At 30.1% G+C, this 21,141-nt stretch overlaps 1 protein-coding gene across 8 annotated transcripts; it reads left to right on the top strand.

Annotated features, from left to right (window-relative positions):
- Nucleotides 1-6,152: 6,152 nt before the first annotated feature.
- On the top strand, nucleotides 6,153-20,434 carry LOC105158481 (uncharacterized). 8 transcript variants are annotated; one of them, XM_020692198.2, is made up of 25 exons: nucleotides 6,153-6,290; nucleotides 6,413-6,638; nucleotides 10,663-10,880; nucleotides 10,980-11,085; nucleotides 11,168-11,269; nucleotides 11,630-11,689; nucleotides 12,388-12,466; nucleotides 13,160-13,307; nucleotides 13,473-13,596; nucleotides 14,557-14,737; nucleotides 14,839-14,867; nucleotides 14,949-15,097; nucleotides 15,179-15,281; nucleotides 15,790-15,885; nucleotides 16,037-16,092; nucleotides 16,178-16,301; nucleotides 16,395-16,457; nucleotides 16,563-16,622; nucleotides 16,935-17,096; nucleotides 17,192-17,265; nucleotides 17,372-17,465; nucleotides 17,900-18,036; nucleotides 18,132-18,212; nucleotides 18,408-18,503; nucleotides 20,000-20,434. In XM_020692198.2, the coding sequence occupies exons 2-25, from the start codon at nucleotides 6,453-6,455 to the stop codon at nucleotides 20,181-20,183; spliced, it is 2,712 nt and encodes a 903-aa protein (XP_020547857.2). In that variant the 5' UTR covers nucleotides 6,153-6,290; nucleotides 6,413-6,452; the 3' UTR covers nucleotides 20,184-20,434. The 8 variants fall into 8 exon arrangements, with proteins under 8 accessions (XP_020547857.2, XP_011073566.2, XP_088735057.1 ...); XM_011075264.3 differs by having other exon boundaries at nucleotides 18,398-18,503; XM_088878931.1 differs by having other exon boundaries at nucleotides 17,339-17,465.
- Nucleotides 20,435-21,141: the final 707 nt, after the last annotated feature.

Raw genomic sequence — 21,141 nt, 5'->3', positions numbered from 1 at the left:
ACAATAGTTGAGATGACGCTTCAACGAACTGTTCATTATTTTCGTGAGAGGTTAGCGAAAAGTAGTGAAATGTTGGCCAACAACCAACTGTGGACGTATTTTGCATATAAGATGTTCACACATTGGCAACAAAATTCTGTTGAGTGTACAGTCACCAAATACCATCAGTTCCAATTGTCCGTTTTGGTTGTTACAAGACGTCAGAATGGACATGGACTCAATACCCATGTTATCAAAATTGCAAATCGAGAATGTTCTTGCTGCAAGTGGACTCAATTTTGTATTCCTTGCAGTCACGCTTAAAAGGTATGCGTTGTATACATGATTAATGCTGCATCAATGGTGAAGGATTATTATGATTTAATGGCTTACAAGTATACATATTCCAAGTCATTCGAACCTGTGCATTCCGAAGATTATTGGGATGACCCAGAATTTGAGTTGGTCCACGACACTACTATTCGTATCTCTTCACGAACTGGTTGAAACCAAACATCACGTATTCATAACGAGATAGATTGGGGCAAACGCGTGAAAGGCAACAAGCCCGACAAAGAGATTCTTCTACACAATCAAATGTGCCGGTGCGGGGTTGTCAACAATAATTGTATAGTTTATTGTATTTTTTACAATTGTACAAATAAATATACACTATTAGGGGAGTGTTGAACGAAGTACACGATTAAAAGTTTATGTAATCCTTTTCTACTAATATCAAATATTTTCTTTATCAAAATTCTAATAAAAATGGGTCAGTTATAAATAAAAAAATTCTTGTAGGAGGTGTAAATTTTTAAACTTTTTAATAAAATTTTATATTTTAAATTAATTCAAAATATTACGTCAAAAAATACTATTAAAAATAAATCAAATAATATAAAAAATTATATCTGTATTCAAATTAAAAATTTGACCTAGACGACAATCGCACGTTATGTTTGACATAATACATTTGTACGTATATGAACAGTGTATTCATCAAGTGCACCAACTACCAAGTACAGTGACCCCATGCCCTATTATTAACTTTATGTACCAGAGAGTGAGAGCCGTGGCCTCTCCCACTGCCTTCCATATATAATAAATTAACTGTTACGGAAAGTCGTCTTTGTCTGTCAATTATAATAAATTAATTTTTACTATAAATAATTATTTATATTTTAAAATATATTATAAATAACAATAAAATATATAAATCAATACCGTATATTATTTTTAAAAAAATAAATAATTAAATAATTAAAAATAAAATAATTTATGGATATTATTGACCCCAAAAAATTTGCTTTTCTTGGTTTACAAGCTGATGTTTGTGAGCGAAATTTTCGTATTAGTATAATATATAGATTAAAGGAAGAATTTGAGTAGGGGTGGTTCAAAATACATAAGGATATTTTTAATAATTTAAAAAATTGGTGTCGCAGTGTAAGTAACCACTATTTATGAATAAAAATAGGATTTTTTTTTTTATATAATGTAGATTAGAGTAGTGGAACGTGGCCTTGCGGCGTATAATAAATTATTTTTTATATTTTAAAATATATTATTAATAAAAATATAATATGTAATTAATAAATTCAATTTTAAAAGATAAAAAATAAAAAAAATCAACTTAAAAGATAATCGACGCAATAAAGAATTGATACCAGGTGTTAAAATAACGTAGAATTATTTTTATTAAGAAAATAATAAAAATTAACTTTTAGAATAATCTAATTAAAGGTAAAATTATTATATACAAAAATTAGTAAGATGATGTGACTAATCAATGGTTGTGATTGTAGAATTCTTTCTCTTTTTAGATTAGTATAAATATTAAAAGATTAATTGTTCCTTCATATTAAAATTTACCATTGCTTTATAACCTTAATCACAAAAATCGTCTCATATTTTTTTTAATACATTAATTATCAATACATAGTTTATCTAAATTAAATTAAAATTCGACACTTTCTACGATATATATTATATTGATAACGATGATTATATATACATGTAAAATAAATACTGATATATAATTTCGATTTCAAGTAACAATAAGCTTAAAATGGGAGTAAATTTAATCTTTGAGTACATGTAATTGCTCGAAATTAATTCTCTACACTGAATAGTTAATTTAACATGAGTCGGAAAGTTGAATGATATTTTTGGTATTATAATTTAACAATGTCAACAAGCTAGATTTTGTAAGATTTGAGATCCACTCGACCCTCTTATTTTTTTTTTACCAACATGGGAATTATTTTTTAATTTTTATTTAATTTTATTGTTAACATCAATAAATTCAGTGAATTTTGATCAATTAAGAACTTATTTATTAGACAAAAATAAATATTAAAAGTGTTAGACGTAATTTCTCAAATTACGTAAAAAATAATATTTTAAAGCCAAAAAAGTTGTCTGCATTCTCTGCCTGGTTAGTCCCTGAAGCGTCACCATCCTGCTCAAAAGTACACAAAGCGCACACATTGGTCACATTCTTACGTGAAGTTGCAAGAACTCATTGCAATTTAGATTGGTGAAGAAATCGTACATCATGTTTTATTTATGTGCTCCAATAATTTGCAAATAAGACCAAACTTTTGTCCAATCCTTAAAGTTTTAAACTTTAATGCGTCGACATTTTAAAAAATTATTTACGTAATATGTGTTTTTAATGATTAAACTAAAAAAGACAAAAAACATCGATATGATATGACATCATGATGGCTGATAGCATGTCCAATACGTTTCGGACATATATGTTGTAGCACCCCATTTGTTATAAGGGCTATATTTATCCTAAACGTTATACTTATAGTAACCCCTGTGTTTATATATATACATTTGCACATAATCATCTAATCAATTTGCATACGTAATCCCAACGTCATAATAGGTATTATCAACTCACAACATCATATATATACATATCAAACACCACAAGTAATTTTCATGCTTACGTTCCCTCTATACAACAAAATATAATTTGTACTCTAACTGACAACGAGGAGAAAATAACATACTGGCCCGACCTGCCTGAGTATATAATTTAGGGTATATAATCCTGCCTGAGTATATAATCCCAACGTCATAATAGGTATTATCAACTCACAACATCATATATATACATATCAAACACCACAAGTAATTTTCATGCTTACGTTCCCTCTATACAACAAAATATAATTTGTACTCTAACTGACAACGAGGAGAAAATAACATACTGGCCCGACCTGCCTGAGTATAGCGCGTAGACCTATTCTTCAATAGTCAAACAGGTCTTCAATAGTCAAACACCTCAAAGTCTATTCCTGAAAGAAAATGTCAGCAGAGGGATGAGCTTGCCACTCAGTAAGCAAATAACCAGCCTTATCTATATATGCATGTCAAACACAGCCCAAACAAGATAATCAAGCAGCACGAATAGAATACAATCAATTTAATTCCAACATAGTCAACTTTATTACACCACATGACTATCTCATAATAAGACAACCAACCAAACTCCATTTTTCCTAGTTTGCTCACCAGAAGGTGATATTGTGTTTTTCCCGCCAACTCAATCTCACCGTTACATAAATTCAAGTGAACCCCCTTGACAGCCGGTTCATCAATCTCATTTCGCACATAGCATTTTCTTTTCACACATAGCATTTTTTTTTTTTGCACATAGCACTTTCTTTTCGCACATAGCACTTTCATATCACCTTATAGGCTTTTCAACACATCAAGGGGTATTCACACCACAATTATATTCAATTTCCACCATTCCCTCATTTCCACATATCACCATTCTTGTAAGCAACTAGTAAAGTAAAACCATATATCAATACATTCTCATTTTCAGACACCACAACATAACATACAACAAACATGATATTTCAATGTACTTTCTCATTCCACATACACAATATCGTCAATCAAATCAGATCATCCATCACTCATATATTTTTAGATAAATCAACATCAGCATGAACCACAAATTCAGATAACAGTAAAATCACAAATAAAGATACATATATAGATAATACTAATTATTTACTTACCTCGACCTTACAACGCCTTTATCTATTCAATAGGTAGTGGTTCGGTCTTTTCACTCCACTCCCGTATCCTATAATGAGTTATACCACATACAATTAATATATCGAGAATATCGTAATTTCTTTTAAATATAATGTTGACTATCATTTGTACAATTTCTAATAATTCCTTAATATTTCATTTCTATCGAAATACAAATCTTCATTTTTCCTCTTTATTAACATACCATTTATTAAATATAATTCTCGGAATATTTCTATGAATTTTCTATCAATTTCTATACTCTTTAATTAAACAATAATACATATAATTGCGTATTTGGTTAACAATTCCGATGGAATTATATAAATTGGCTATGCAACATTCAAATCTAATAAATTTAACAATCTAATTGACCAATGATATTATTTTTATATCTAATTTGATATTTAATTCGACACTATTTTAAATAGCCAAACTCGTAAAATACTCCGATTAAATAGTACATCGCTTAGTATAAACAATATTTAATAAATGGATTAATTAAATAATATAATTATATAAATTATTAAAAATTAAAATTCAACATCCATACCTCTATTTTCCGAAATGTGTGTGTGCGTTACTGTGTATGTATGAGTGTGTGTGCGTTACTGTGTGTGTATGAGTGTGTGTGAATTTGTGTATTATGTGTATGTGTGTAGTGTATGTATTTTAAAATAAAATTGGGTGAAGAGGGAGGCCCCACCGCCTCCATTTCAAACTCTCTCTCTCCTCACTTATTACACACATAAATATATATACTATTTATATATATAAAGTATTATTATTATTATATATAGTTAATTAAACTTTTCTTATAATACCAATCACATCCTTTCTAATTTTCTTAATTACTATAATTTGTTCTCAAATATTATAACGAGTTCCAATTTAACCCGTTCAAGTTTTATTATATTTCAATTAGGGGACATAATTTATTTACTAATTAACTAAATTTTATAAAAATTACCAATTAATTCCCCAATTAGATATTATAATATTTGGGGCGTCACATATGTAGTTTTTTTTATGGTATATTTTGTAACTTTAAAGGTGATGAAATTTTAAGAAATATTTCTAAAATTAATTTAAAGATATAGTATTACTCCATTTAGTTTTATTCTAATTTATTCTGATTTTTTTTAACTTTTTTCTAAGATTATACTTTGTTTTTCAAGAATATAATAGTTTATAAATCACTTTTACTTATACCTAATGGTATACCCACAAGGAAAATATTTCTCATTATAGTTGTATTTATATTTTTTAATAAATTATCTATTATTTATGTGTATGAATATATTAAAATCTACATAGAGTTGTATCGTATTCTAATTTTTTTGATAAATTAAATTTATGGGTATTGGTTTACTTTAGTATTATGATTAAAATTCATAAGGATAAATTACAATAAGTTTTGTTGATGTTTGGCATAATTAAAATATCTTCTCATTATTTGAAAAATTATCAGTACCTATTGATTTTAACTCAGTCATCACACAATATATAGCCTAATGCATTAATTTCTGTTAGGTTTTCTTTCAGTTTTTTGTAGTGAATGATCAAGATGCTCTTGTACACTACAAATTATAATTTTATTTATTTTTAAGAAAAAATTATGAACTAAGTGGATAATTTATCTATAATTTTTTAAAATATACCATCCACCTCATCCGATTTTTTTAATAATTTTTTTATATTTTTTAAGAAAAAAAAATACAATAAGAGCAAAGTTGACAATTTCAAACCTCCACAATGATTATATAATTGCACCAAACATCAGGGAGATATTTGTAATTTTTCAAATAACGTGGGGCTACTTATAATTATATCAAATTTCAGGAGAATTCGTTGTAATTTATCCAATTCATAATGTAATTGTCATCAATCCACTCAAAAGTTATCCCGTTGATCGGATTTTCTATTTTAGAAAATATTGTATTTTCTACTCTATTTAACATATAAATTCCACGCTCGTGTACAAAAAAATATTAAGTATTTTATTTAGGCCAAAATTTTATATACGTCAAGTCACATATATATATATGTATATATTAAATAAAATAGATAGTACAACAAAATTTGAAATAGAAAATTCAATCCGTGGGTACGTGTATCCGTGCATTTTCGTGCATCATAGGTTTTCAAAATGGGACTATAAGAACCTTATCTTCATGAATGTCATTGCGATAAGGAAATCCTTCCAACTACCATTTCTCCTACGTTTGCCTCTATCTGCTGCTGTAACTTCAACTAACTCTCTCTCTCTCTCTCTCTCTCTCTCTCTCTCCGTTCGCTCATGTACAACGCGCGTGTATTTTTCTAGTACGACATGTTAACATGACGATGTACTTCGACATTGCAGTGTGAATATCGAAGGTATTCAACTAGCTATTGAGAGGAAAATGTCGCCGAGAATGAGAGTGGCGGTGGTGGGAGGCGGCGTAAGTGGGCTGGTGGCCGCATACATTCTGGCGGATGGTGGGGTGGAGGTGGTACTCTACGAGAAGGAGGATTACTTGGGCGGCCATGCCAAGACCGTCACTGTCGATGGAACTTCTCTCGACCTTGGTTTTATGGTCTTTAATCGAGTAAGTAAATTTTTTTACATATAGTTATATATATCACTCCAAGAGGATGACTCAAAAACTACGAAAAGTTATAATGCTAAAATTAGTATTGAGCTAACTAATAAGTAAAATTCTTACTAAATCAGGCGTCAATAACAAATTTTATTATTCTGTAAGAAATCTATGTCGTTGCTATCAGTGTTATGTCGATAAATATGACTTATTTTTATTTTCCTCTCTTCTGGTTCCATCATCTTTGCTACTACGGCATTCAATTCATTTATTTCAATATTGTGTAGTCTTTAAATCAATAAATATTAACTCATTTGTCGAAAAAAATGATGAAAAAAATCTCATTTTCCACATTATTACATAATTTTCAGTTTAGTTATTTCCTAATAATTCCAAAATAGTTCACTAATATTAGTTATATATATATATATATGTATCGTGTTTTTTAAATAATATATATATATATATATATATATATATTGTTGAAAATGTGATATATTTGCCAGATTTTTAGGAGTATATTTGTTTATAAAATCACTAGTAATTTCCAAAAAGTTTACATAATTATTTATTTACATTTACACATTCTTCACTTATTTTTCCAAGTGATAAAAGCAAAGACATAAATGGTGTCTGTTTGTCAATTTTTTCAAATTAGAAATTCTTGGACCAATATGCCGTAACCACCGAGCATTTATTGTATGATTGGTCAATTTTTTAATATTGTACATTAATTAAAAAATAATTATATTGTATTTGACGTATAATTAATTTAAATTTTAATAATTTCTACTTGAACTAGAATTTTTCATAAGTGGGTTGCGGATTTGGACTACCTTGTCGGAAGTTAATAAAATATTTTTTTTTTAAAAAGAAAAATTCCAATCTAATTATTATGATTATTATATTTATGGAAATAAAATAAGGGTTCTACTTTTGACCAATAGCTACTTCTTAAAAAAATAGAAATCATTGTTTGCATGATTGGTTGGTGAATTTGTAATCTTCCGTAGAAATAGAAAAATTAATGAGTAATTTATTTGATTTCTATATTTAGGGACAACGACGTGACTTATTATTCTAATTTAGCAAACTTTACAAAGACCAAAATATACAATATTTGCACTGCAAAAAAAAATATTATTAATTATCATATTAAAAATATGACTAAAAATTACGATAAATAATTATTATTTGATCAAGATTAAATAAAATTGGTACAAAAAAATCTAGCTTTTCGACCATGAAATAACTGCTATTTTTATTGTGGAAATAAGTTTTAGATAAAGTTACATTAAAAGTATTTTTTTTATTTATTTATACTTTTATACATCAATTTTATTCAATTATTTATTCTACATTGTATTTAATTAATTAAATATAATAAAGTTTTAAATTATATACGGATTAAATGAGTTTCGATTGCTGGTATGTATATATAGATGAATATCGTATATAACACGGGTTATATGCTAATAAATAAATATTACCAAACATAGGCCAAGAAGTATAAATTGAATTAAATATTTTTTTGTTAATTGGGTGGGCAGTTGTCTTTTTGCTTGTCTATTTTGAAGGCTTTCTTCTCTCTATCTATCCTTTTCGCCTGCTTCTCTTCCTTGGATGGTCCCATAGGCCAGCCAATACATCACTCCAGTGAGGATAACTTGGGTCCCACTAGGAATATTCAACTCAAAATTATTTATTATATATATATATATATATATCTCTTCAAATTTTCACTTGAATATATATTTATATATAATGGTCCAAAATGTCAAAATCATAGGTCCAGTAATTATATTTAATTTATGGACTTGGCATTTTCTTTAAATTGTAATAATAAATAAATTAGTTTATCTTAACTAGTGGGCATATGCAACAACCGATGCGTGTACAGAAATATTTAAATATTATCGATAATTATTCTTTATTAAAAGTTGTATTATGTATTTATTTAATTTTTTATTAAGGAAATGTATATAATAGAACGAAGAAACTAAAAAGATAATATATTGAGATAAAATTAAGAAATTAATTTGGAATGAGAGGGAGGAAAAAAAGGGTAAAAAAATTAAATAAATATAAATAACTTACCAAAAAATTATAATTTTATAATTGGGGATAATGGGAATAGGCGAATTACAGTCCAAGGACACCAAATTGCACCCACATTAATTATTAAACGAGTATAGATATTTAATATATAATTAATGTGAAAAGTATTAATATTTGGAAGTTTAGTATAATATAAAAAAAAAGATAAATTTAAAAGGTATAATGCCAACTAATACTAAATTAATTAAGTATAACTATACATAAACTTAAATGTTTTATGTAATTAATTATTTACAAGATCTAGCACTTATTTAACTTAATGGAAGAAATATTTATAAGCTTATTAATTATTTATATGTGACTTGGTATGTTGAAATATTAAAATAATATAAAATATGAGTGGAATATATAAAAGTTCAATAATTCTTGGAGTATGTCAGTTTTGTAAAGAAATATAACTAGAGAATTTATTTGATTTTAATAAAATTATATATATTTTTTTTACTTCAATAATATATAAAATAAAAAAATATAATTATAAAGGTAGGATAATAGCAATAAATTAATGATATATTATTTACATATATAGGATAAGATTGAAGAATTTTATAAATAATGCGAATGGTTGATATCATTTTAAACATAATATACAACTTTAATGAAAACATATACAATTTTAACTTTAAATATTTATTTATGGGTATTACCAAAAATTATGAACAAATTTATAAAAAAAATAGATTACATTATTATTCACATTTATATTTCTTTGGTAAAAGTACTATACTCACAAGATAAATATAAAATGTTGTTGTTATTTGTTAAAATGTCTTTTTCGAATTTATTTGCCACATTTATATAATAGTGTATATAACTTAATTATTAATTTTATAACAGTAAATTGATGATAATAAAGTAGACTAATAAAAATTATATGCATTATCCCGAAAAAAAATACTAAATCATTGATTAATCTTATAATTTTCAAATATATAATAAATAAAATAAGTGAAATATACCATATTATCATATAAAATTAAAATTGAGATATTAATTAGAATTACTTCTAATATAATATTCATTACAACAGATTATGCATTACTTTAAATATATAAAATACTTTGAAAAAAACTGAAAAAAAGAAACTTTTGATCTTGCAATGGGAACATATATGCTTGAGCTCAGCCTATGAAATAGCCAGTTCGACTCATCTTGCACCTCCAGTTTTAGTGCATCTAGATTAGTTTAAGAGGATTAAGAATTGTAGCTCATAACTAAATCGAACTTATCCCCGTTGTTGTCACGTTTTAGGCTTGTTGGACGTGAGAATTGCCTCCGTTCCATGTGGGACGCCGTAGCATTTGTGCTGGATTTTGAAAGTCGTTCTTGTCTGCTTTGGCATCAATAATGTCTCTTTACTTCATGTTTTAGTGCAGCCTCGTACATTAGTATGAGTGTAGCAAAGGAAACCTCAAGTTATTTTACTGCAAATTGGAGTTAAGGTGGATGTTTCATACCTGTTTCCTTAAATATGATTGCTGAACTAAGATTGAGTTATCTTATACATTGTCCAAAAGATCAAGATGTTCATGCATTACAAGGTTTTAAAAGTACTAACTATTGATCGACATCGTTATCCTAATAATTGGAGGTGTTTGCAGTAGTTTTTATTTTTATAGTGGGAATGGATTGTATAAGAAGTTGTAAGTTATTAACTATATATCGTGCAAGTTGAGAGTGTTTGGAAACAAAAGTGAAGAGTAGATTAAAACTGAACCTTGGACCGTTTGGGAAAATAATCACTTAATGTTACGATTTTACAAATAATTTTTGCAGGGGGTTGCTTATAACTTTTGGACTAAATTATCTTTATTTTAAAAAGTTCAAAAGTAAAAATCATAAATAAAATAACACTATTTTCAACGAAAAACTGAGTGCAAACGCTCCATTATGAACGCTAGAGGTTTTGGGACAGGTTACATACCCAAACATGATGGAATTCTTCGAGACTCTTGGAGTCGACATGGAGCTCTCGGACATGTCGTTCGCAGTGAGCTTGGACGGAGGTCGAGGATGCGAGTGGGGCAGCCGGAACGGCTTCTCAGGATTGTTTGCGCAGAAGACGAATATTCTCAACCCATACTTTTGGACAATGATTAGAGAAATAATCAAATTCAAGGATGATGTCCTAAAGTAAGTACATATTCTTCAAGAAAACAATAAAAACCCCAGTACTAATCCTACCACATTCTTGAATACTCTAATACATAGCTAGTTCTCCACTCTCTGCAGTTACCTTGAGCAGCTCGACAATAATCCAGACATCGATCGAACAGAAACATTAGGCCACTTCGTCCAGTCACATGGTTACTCCGAGTTATTTCAGAAAGCTTATCTTGTACGAGGCTGCTCAACGTTTTGGTCATCCTCATTAACTGATGCAAAAGATACATATTTATGTTGTTTTTTAATTTTTTCAGATTCCGATCTGTGGTTCAATCTGGTCATGCTCTTCGGAAGGAGTAATGAGCTTCTCAGCATATTCAATACTTTCATTTTGTCGAAATCACCATCTTTTACAGGTAAATTTACGTCGATATTATTTCTATAGCTGTTTTCTTTTGTTGGATATGTATACTATAAGAAAATGGCTCAATAGTTACGAAAAAAATTGATGCTAAAATCACTGTCGGACTAATTAGCAAGTAAAATTTTCGTTGCTAATTTACATGGTTTGATATATATGCTTTAAACAATTTGTTGCTAAATTTATCAGCAAGTAAATTTTCGTCGTTAGCAAGTTAATATATATCTTGTATTAGATAATATAGATTAGCGACGAGAATTTTACTTGCTAATTAGCTCAATACTGATTTATTTTGATTGCTATTAAGAGATTTTCTTGTAGTGGTTCCGCTCACTGATTATGTTGCGATCCTCAGCTTTTTGGTCGGCCTCAATGGCTTACCGTCAAATGGCGTTCCCAAGATTATGTTAATAGGGTACGTTTGCATATGTTTTTATTTGGAGGGCGTTCAACTAAGTGATCTTATAAGCTTATATGTGTTATAAGATGTTTTTAAAATTTATATGATGTTAGTAATATTAAATTTGTAATTAATTTAAAAAAATTGTTAAGGTTAATAAGTTAGAAACTCGATCCCTACTTTTTTTAATTAAAGAGCTTATAAACTCGTAAATTATTTTGGGAATTTATATACTTTTTCTTTAAGAAATTTATTAGTATTTTGTAACATTTTATAAAATATTTTAAAAAAATTATAAACTCACTCCAACACCCTCTTATAGTTTAGTAACCAGGCTAAATTATCTTTTTGGTCCCATAAAAAAAACACATTTCCTTATTAATTCCGTGCTTTACGGGATTTCTGTTTTGGTCTTATTTTGTTAAAAAATATTTCAAGTTAGTCAATCACAACTTTTACCATCAATTTTTAACGGCAAAAGTGGTCAAATATTAGTCTAATTACTGTTGGAAGTGCCTCCATGATGAAATTTTAAAATAATAGCATATTTATATTTATCTGAGAAAAAATAAAGAATATATATAAATATAAATTGTATTGTTCAAAATTGAAAAAATAAAAGAATAAAAAATATAATTAGAATAATAAAAAATATAATTTAGGCATCATAGCACTCCTTTTAATGATTAGAATAGTGATCGAAATAAATGCAGGTTAGGGATGTGCTCGAAAGTAGAGGCAGTCATATAAGAACCAATTCCGAAGTGTGTTCAGTTTCAACAAATGATGACGGTGAGTATGTCCCTAAGTATTCATGGAATTTTTTTTTAACCAAATCAGCCTTATCAATCAAATTAATCACAGATTAAATATAATATGCTTGTCAATTCACTTTTTTTTTGAAATGTACGGTAATCATATGGCATGTTAGCTGCACTTATCATATAATTAATTCAACTCTCATCAAATATCATTAGATTAGAATTTCCCACATCATCCATTATTTTTGGTTCACCTCTTACAACCTTAAAAACCAGAAGAAATTATGATTGGGGGGTGTTTGGGTGGACTTATAAGTTTTTTAAAATATTTTAGAAGATGCTTCAGAACTTATAATTAAGATGTTACAAAGTATTCTATAAATTTTTGAGAGAGCTCATAATTAAGCTTCATATATAGGAAAGTACGGTCTTCTTAAATTATTTCTAAAGATTTGATGAGACGTACGAGTTTATAAAATGTTTGAAATAAGTTTAGCCAAACACCCTCAAAAAATTTGACGAAGAACTTTAATTTAACCAACTCATAAATGCTCATATGCTATTGCACTGAAGTATTTGAGCATTCAGTTTTCTGTAGTAGAAAACATCTGTACAACTGATGTTAAGAAATGAGGATGAAAGAAGGTTGCATCAGTTCTGAAAGATTCAGACATTTTCAATTGATGTTACTGTAATGTGATGGAATGGAGGACGAACTTTTCAGGTTGTACTATAAGTTGTAAGGATGGGTCGGAAGACACATACGATGGGTGCATAATTGCTGCACACGCTCCGGATGCTCTCAAGATGTTAGGACAGCAGGCAACCTTTGATGAATTAAGAATACTCGGAGCATTTCAATACGCCTACAGGTACAGCTCGTGTGCGAATCCTTGGACTAAAGTAAATCAATGTCATCAAGTTCCATTTTTCTTACAACTTTCGTTGTAGAAACTTATCGTACTGAGTTTTTTTGGATCGAAGCTCGAGACCTATGATCTTGCGATGCATGATCATTCTTAAACCCTTTATGGCAGTGATATTTTCCTTCATCGCGACAAAACATTGATGCCCAGAAATCCAGCCGCGTGGAGCGCTTGGAATTTTCTTGGATCCGTCGATAACAAAGTTTGTGTGACGTATTGGCTCAACATCCTTCAGGTATGTGAGTCCGAAAGTTATAATGCTTATGATTTAAGTTGACTAAGAGGGTGTTCGACTTTAACTTATTTAAAAGATTTTATAAGTTCATATGTCTTATAAGATATTATTAGATCTTATTTTAGAAAAAGTTATTATGGTCTTTGAAGAAGATAAGGTTATAGAGTTTTTAATATGTTAGTAATGACATTTTTGTAATAAAATTAATTGGTTTTGTTAAAATTTTAAAATTAGAATCTCGTTACTTTATTTTAAAAAACTTATAAGCTCATGACATTTTTTTTTTGTATTGGGAAAAACAAAATTTTCGTCTTATAGCTACAACTTTGATCTGAATTCATTTTGGTCATTTATCTTTTGCAACATTTTAGATTTAGTCCTTTATCTATCAATTTTGCGTAGATTTCGTCCTTTAACCTAATTTATAACTCTTTTGTCCTTTTGATGATAAAGGCTAATAGTCTATTCTAATACTTTAAGTGTAATATAAACAAATATTTTTCCAATAAACCTAAACTCTTATACCATTCTAAGCGAGCATTAGTTATGAGACGCAAAATGAGTGGATAAATATTGACTAAATTTGCTCTTGAAAAACTGGGTAGAGGTAAAAAATTATCCGAAATTGAGTAAAATGATTAAAATTAAGTAATTTTGAAAATTAACGGACCAAAATAAAATGGGTAAAGTACTAAAATTAATAGAGACAAACTCAAAGGAATAAACAAATAATTTTCCCTTTTGTATTTCAAGTCTTTTTTACAAAAATTTACCTAACATTTTCGAACATCTTTTTTTGAAGAACTTATAAAATCACGCAAACACCTTCTAAATAGTAAGTGCAATGGCAGTGGTGATCTTGTTAGAGCAAGGTTTCCATTTATTACAAGAATTCTCTTCTTGCAAGTGCTGACTGAGTTCTTGCTTTCTTGCAACCTTTGTTTCTCCAAACATTTTCAGAACATCTCTGAGACTGGGCTTCCTTTTCTAGTGACGCTAAATCCCCCATCCACGCCTGAACACACACTGCTTAAGTGGTCGACAGGCCACCCAATCCCATCTGTTGCTGCAACAAAAGCTTCATCCGAGCTAAATCTAATCCAAGGAAAGAGGAGAATATGGTTTTGTGGAGCATATCAAGGTGCAATCAAGAACCTAATTCAAATTTTCACTACTGCACAACATTTGATACATTGCTCATTACACGCTTACTTAAACGTACGCCTTGTATTATTCTTTCAGGCTATGGCTTTCATGAGGATGGACTAAAGGTACTTAAGAGAGAATTTGAGATCATATTAATCAGAACGAGTTGATATTGGACCGTAACGTTAAATCATTAATCCTTACAGGCAGGTGTAGTTGCTGCAAACGGTTTGCTTAGAGAAAGATGTACGCTTCATAACAACCCCAAACACATGGTACCTACCTGGCTGGAAACCGGGGCACGTCTTCTTGTTACTAGGTTTCTTGATAGTTTTATAGCGACTGGCTGCATAATGTGAGTTTCATAGTACAAGTTCTGGATTTTAATAACGAGATTATTGCATGTACGAAGATGATAGAATTTGCGGTGCAACAGTTTATTGGAAACCGGAGGTACGATGTTTACCTTTGAAGGCACCAAAAAGAAGAGCTCCTTGAAAGTATCTTTGAGAATCCATACTCCTCAGTTTTACTGGAAGGTACTAACTAGGATACTCTCGCGACACTTAGAGAGCATTAAATTTATTAAAAAAATCTTAATAAGTTCATTTAGAGCTTATAAGATGTCAAATCTTATTTTAAAAATAAGTTTTTAAACTGTTTGGATAGAATAAGACGATGAAGCTTACAAAATGCTGTTAGTGATAAAGTTTTAATTAATTTAAAGGAGCTTGTTAAGATTTTAAAAATAAGTTAGGGAACTTCGTACTTTGTCTAAAAGAGATTATAATTATTTCTTAACATCGTATTTTTATAAGTTTTTTGAGATTATAAGCTCTTTCTTTTAAAAGCTTATCAAACACTTTGCAGCATTTTATAAGTATTAAATTTACAAACATCTTATAAGATATTTTAAAAGCTTATAAGCTCACCCAAAGACCCTCTTAATTACATGCAAAAAGATCAAATTTGAGTGCATGTAGGCCGGCGTTTCAGTTCTTGAAGCGGATAAAATCAGTGATGTTCTCTGTTATATACGGTTCCCAGGTTGCGACTGAAGCTGATTTAGGCCTAGCTGACGCCTATATTAACGGGGATTTCTCTTTTGTTGATAAGAATGAAGGGCTTCTCAACCTTTTCATGGTGAGAAATGAAATGCCTTTAAGTTCACTGTCTCAGTTATTTCAGTACTGAATCATAAGGTTTTACCTGTTCTTCATTTTCTCGAAGATCTCTGTCTTTGTGATGTCGTGTCTGGTAATAATCGCGGGCCTTCCTGAACTCCATTTTGCAGATATTTGTTGCCAACAGAGATTTAAGTACTTCTACCTCAAAGTTAAACAACAAAAGGTATCAATTCTAAGGGAATCTGCTGTACTTATGACATCTAGTATTTCCAAATATATTTTGTAGAATTTATGTTTTTCAACACTAGGGGATGGTGGACTCCTTTGCTTTTCACTTCCGCAATAGCATCTGCAAAGTATTTCTTTCAACATATGTCAAGACAGAACACACTAACTCAGGCACGCCGCAACATCTCAAGGCATTACGACCTTGTAAGTTCTTGTCTTTTTGCACCACATATATAGATCACGAGGTTCTTGTAACAATTTAGAAGACTGAAACTTGATTTGTGCGTTGTTTTCTAGAGCAACGAACTCTTTTCCTTGTTCCTGGACGAGACAATGACGTACTCTTGTGCAATATTTAAGGTTAGATATTGTTCTTTTCTGGACACATCTGTTTTAACATTTTTCAGACAGACCATTTCCTTAATCTTCATTCCCAAAAGTTATCCCTTTTTACTCTCTTGCAAGACTCAAGATGAAGACTTGAAGATTGCTCAGCTGAGGAAAGTCTTTCTTCTCATTGAAAAGGTGAATGAAAAATTGATTTTTCGAAAGGCATTTTTTTACTGGAATTTTCGAAACTCACTGGATTTTCCCACTTGCACGTCTCATAAGCACATAAAATTGGGAATCTTTAAAAGTCCAGCGGAAAAGGTCCTAAGTCTGTGAAAATTGATAAATTGGTAGAATAAATTGTCAAATCAACTTTTCACGGGCCAGACCACCACTCCTCCATATATACAGGACGAAAACTGCAATTAAGCCAGATGTCTACGCCCGTCCCACTTAAACGTAGAGAATTGATTCTTCTTCCGGAGCTGATATTCTGTTCAATAACAGGCAAGAATCAATAAGAATCACCACATTTTAGAGATAGGATGTGGTTGGGGAACATTAGCCATTGAAGCCGTTAGACGAACTGGCTGCAAATATACGGGCATCACCCTGTCGGAACAGCAGCTGCAATATGCTGAAGCTAAAGTCAAGGAAGCTGGCCTTCAGGTACAAATTAAGCATCTCCTGCTAGTCCAGTATACATTTCAACTGCATAATTTTATTTGTTTTTATCCAATTGTCAATGTGAATTTATGCTTCAGGATCGTATAAAATTTCTTCTATGCGACTACCGCCAATTGCCCAACACCGATAAATACGACAGGATAATATCCTGGTAAGTTTCCGTTACTCAAACTATTTCAAATGGACTTGCATCTTGAACTAAAAACTTGACATCCTATCTCAAGCTGTCGATTGGCGTTTATTTGTTTTCCCTGCAGTGAGATGTTAGAAGCTGTGGGGCATGAGTATATGGAAGAGTTTTTTAGGTGCTGCGAATCTGTACTACAGGAAGACGGTATTCTCGTTCTTCAGGTCAGTCGAGCAACGAGTTTCATTACAGTGCTTGATTGGCAATATCTTCACTCTCTTTCTTGCAAAGTTCTTATGTATGCTGTAAAAAATTGGATTTATTCCCTACATTATAAGTACGGCTTAAAATTATGGTAAATTACTACTATTAACCATCGGCCATGTGAAAACATTGGTCTTGCTCATGGTTTCAACAATATTTGCCATGGTTTTAGCCATGGCCAAAGTGTTTAGCATGGTTCTTAATTATTACTAAAACATTGTCATGCTGGTTTTTAGTTAGTTTTTCATTAACATTTTGGCCTCGCCTGCTGAAATAATGTCAGTAGCCATTGTATAGTCGTGATTAAATATCAATGTGTCCGCATTTTTGAGCAGCTGAAATATGAATTCCGTCGTGTAAAAGTGGAAGATTATTTTTTCCTTTTAAATCTCAGTTCATATCGATACCAGATGAGAGGTACAACGAGTACAGGCAAAGTGCAGACTTCATTAAGGAATATATATTCCCTGGTGGATGTCTGCCCTCACTTAGCCGAGTAACAACAGCCATGTCTGCTGCATCAAGACTTTGGTAAAACGACAAGTTTTTCTTAGTTTTTCCTATGTCTTAAAGGAATTATATCTATGTAATAGAGATCAAAATTTTATTACAATGCGCTCGCGCAGCGTTGAGCACCTTGAAGACATAGGAATCCATTACTATCAAACGCTCAGACGTTGGCGGGAAAGCTTCCTCGAAAAGCAAAGGTAAGAACCCGAGTAGGAATATCCTGATCACATGTCCTGATTCTGGTTTTCCCATGATTTCAGACCTAAGTAACATGCAGTACACAAGAACATATGTCTTCTGAGATATGCAAAACTTTCTAATCCTCGGAGAACTTCTTATCATTAATCGATACCTGGAATTAATACATGACTATACTTGTCAGTAAAATCCAGGCTCTGGGATTCGATGAAAAGTTCATCAGGACGTGGGAATATTATTTCGACTATTGTGCCGCTGGATTCAAAACTTGTACTCTTGGAAACTACCAGGTACCTAAAGCTGCTATTTTTTTTTTCCTTCTTATTTTACAAGAACGTTTAATTGCATTTTTAGTCCCGTACCTTGTTATATCACTTTGGCATTCAGTATGTAACATCTTAATTAGGGTTATAAAATTGTCCTTCACCTTTTAAATTTTTGCGATTTTAGGAGAAAATCGGCCGGAAAGTAATGTCATAATACTGTCCAATTTTGTCGTAAAATTGCAAAATTAGAAAAAATAAAGGACCATTTTACAGTCCGAACAAATTATAAAATTAAAGTGCCACATAACTATAATTAGAGGACTAAAATACAATTACGCCTTTACAAGAATTTAACCATACACATTCTTAATCCTTATAAAAGTGCATAAAAGAATTTCAATTGTAATGCCGAAATGAACTTCTCAAATTCCAAGTTATATCTCTACTATTTATTAAGGGGGAATCTCTACAACAATAATGATGGTTGGCAAAACGTGGATAGCTTAAAACGCCCAAACTATACTTTTTTTTATTGGTTGAAAAGCAATTTACCCATCTGATATTGAAAATGAGCACAATACTCCTCTATAAAAAAAAATGTAGTAATTTATCCCCTATACTTTTTAAAATGAAGCAATTAACCTCTTTATGTATGGAGATAAATAACTTTATTTTAAAAACATAGGACGGTAAATTATTGCGTTTTAAAAAATATAGAAAAATAAATCAATATTTGTTTTTTTATTAGGGGATAATTTACTCATTTACGGTATCACAAGGGGGTTGCTTGCATTTTTTCCTTTTTTTCTTTCACAATCGGCTGTTTATTTATTAACAATTTCTCATTCATACACATTAAATGTTATTTTATTTTACTAATCAATTGTGACCGGTTATTAATCTTATCCTCTTTTTTCATTTAAATTAATAAATATAATACAAAAAATCATAATTATACTACATATGCATTGAGCGTGTGCTTCAATTGGTAATATATAGAAAAGCTGCTTACTTCTTATTTAACCTCCAGGGCATAAAGTTCTGGAATTCCTTTAGCATAGCATATACATTATATTTAGGGTAAATTATATTTTGCCATTCGAACTATGTTTATATTTACATTTCACCATTGATTTGTTTTTTTATCAATTTATCATCTCAATTTTATGATTTTTGCACCGTGCCATATATAATCGTCTTTTTATTGATTTTTCTGTCGGAGAAACATCGCATGCTGTGCATATGTGAAAAATATCACATCACATAATCCTTAAACATCACATATGCACTGTATGTGATGTTTTTTCGACAAAAAACTTAGTTGAAAAACAGTTATAAATAGCAAAGTGTAAATTTTGTACATTTGAAATGATAAGTTTGACAATAAAAAAAGTTTAGGTGTCAAAATATAAAAACGGTCATAATTCGAATGACAACCTATAATTAACCCTTATATTTATAAATGTGTTTCTCTAACTCTCTCTAAAAAGATTCTTTTCCTTCTTTTTTCCTAATACCAGATTGTATTCAGTCGACCTGGAAATGTTGAGGCCTTCGGTGATCCATACAAGACTATACCTTCTGCTTACTGACAGTTTCACTTCTAATAAATTGGCTTCTTTTGCAACTGTACAAGATTTGTCTTTTCAGGGTTCAAGAGCAACCCGTCAATCATTAGTGGCATATATATTTCATTTTTTGTGACTATACATATTCGAGAAAATTGTAATATTAGTCCCAAATTATGAGGTTTTTTTACAAGTTTGGTTCCATGCTTTTGAAAACAGCCAATTTTAGTCCAAACTTCTATTTTTTCTTGTGTAAACTTAGTTTTACTGTTAAGCGAAAAGGGAACGTTCTTAGACGTGGTCGTTTGTATGACTGGCTGTTTGTATGGAATTATGTTCAAAGGCAGATTGTGGTTTATTTGCAATTTGAGTATTTATTTGTTTCAATTGTTGTAGCTTTATGGATTGTGGTCTGTTGAAGATTGTTTATTTGAAACATGCAGATAGTGGTAATTTATTTATTTTATTTGTTGTTGTTTCCAAAAGCAGATTATTTGGATACAAGTTTACAATAACAATGCATTACATATCTAAATTTTAGACAATAGAAACATAAAAAGACAATAAAAGATAAAAACTCATTAAAATGCATACACTACAAGAAAATAGAATATCAGAGACCAAAATTTAGAGACGGAATAAAATCCGTCTTTATCAGAGTTGTTATTTATTTTAATGACTGATGCGTGCGATTTTAGCGCGAGTCCAATATTTTTGGATCTTGATGATGAATTTGGGCTAATTGAGCAAAACAACTTGAGAAAGGAACAAGGTTTTGTACCGATCTGATAAGAATAAAATATCCTCAGAACTCTCCATTGATACGACATGTTATTTTTTCCATTTATTCCCTTTTAGGATCAGTCGTGGTCTTCAAGATGTGCAAAACAACATGTTAGCACTCTGACACTCAAGTTAGTTTCGAATTTAAGAATAAATAAATATAGAAATAAATCGTAATAAGAAATTGAGATAGAAGTAAGAATTTTGTGAGCAAAATATGATTATAGCACGAGTTGAGAGTAGCAGCAAAAAAGCAAGACAGTTTTCAGATTCTTGAACATGTCCGAATTGAGGAGAGTTGCCTGTATTTG

The sequence above is a fragment of the Sesamum indicum genome, linkage group LG3 (assembly GCF_026168435.1).
Source record: "Sesamum indicum cultivar Baizhima isolate 11 linkage group LG3, ASM2616843v1, whole genome shotgun sequence".
Classification (NCBI taxonomy): domain Eukaryota; kingdom Viridiplantae; phylum Streptophyta; class Magnoliopsida; order Lamiales; family Pedaliaceae; genus Sesamum; species Sesamum indicum.
The sequence above is the reverse complement of the archived record's forward strand: the minus strand, read 5'-3'. Positions and strand labels throughout refer to the sequence as shown.

Excerpts from the sequence above, each read along its gene's own strand:
- LOC105158481 (XM_088878931.1), top strand. The coding sequence starts at position 6,453 with ATGTCGCCGAGAATGAGAGTGGCGGTGGTGGGAGGCGGCGTAAGTGGG. Across the intron at positions 10,881-10,979 it reads TTCAAGGATGATGTCCTAAA|TTACCTTGAGCAGCTCGACA; the intron begins GTAAGTACATAT and ends CACTCTCTGCAG. Across the intron at positions 13,597-14,556 it reads ATTGGCTCAACATCCTTCAG|AACATCTCTGAGACTGGGCT; the intron begins GTATGTGAGTCC and ends AAACATTTTCAG.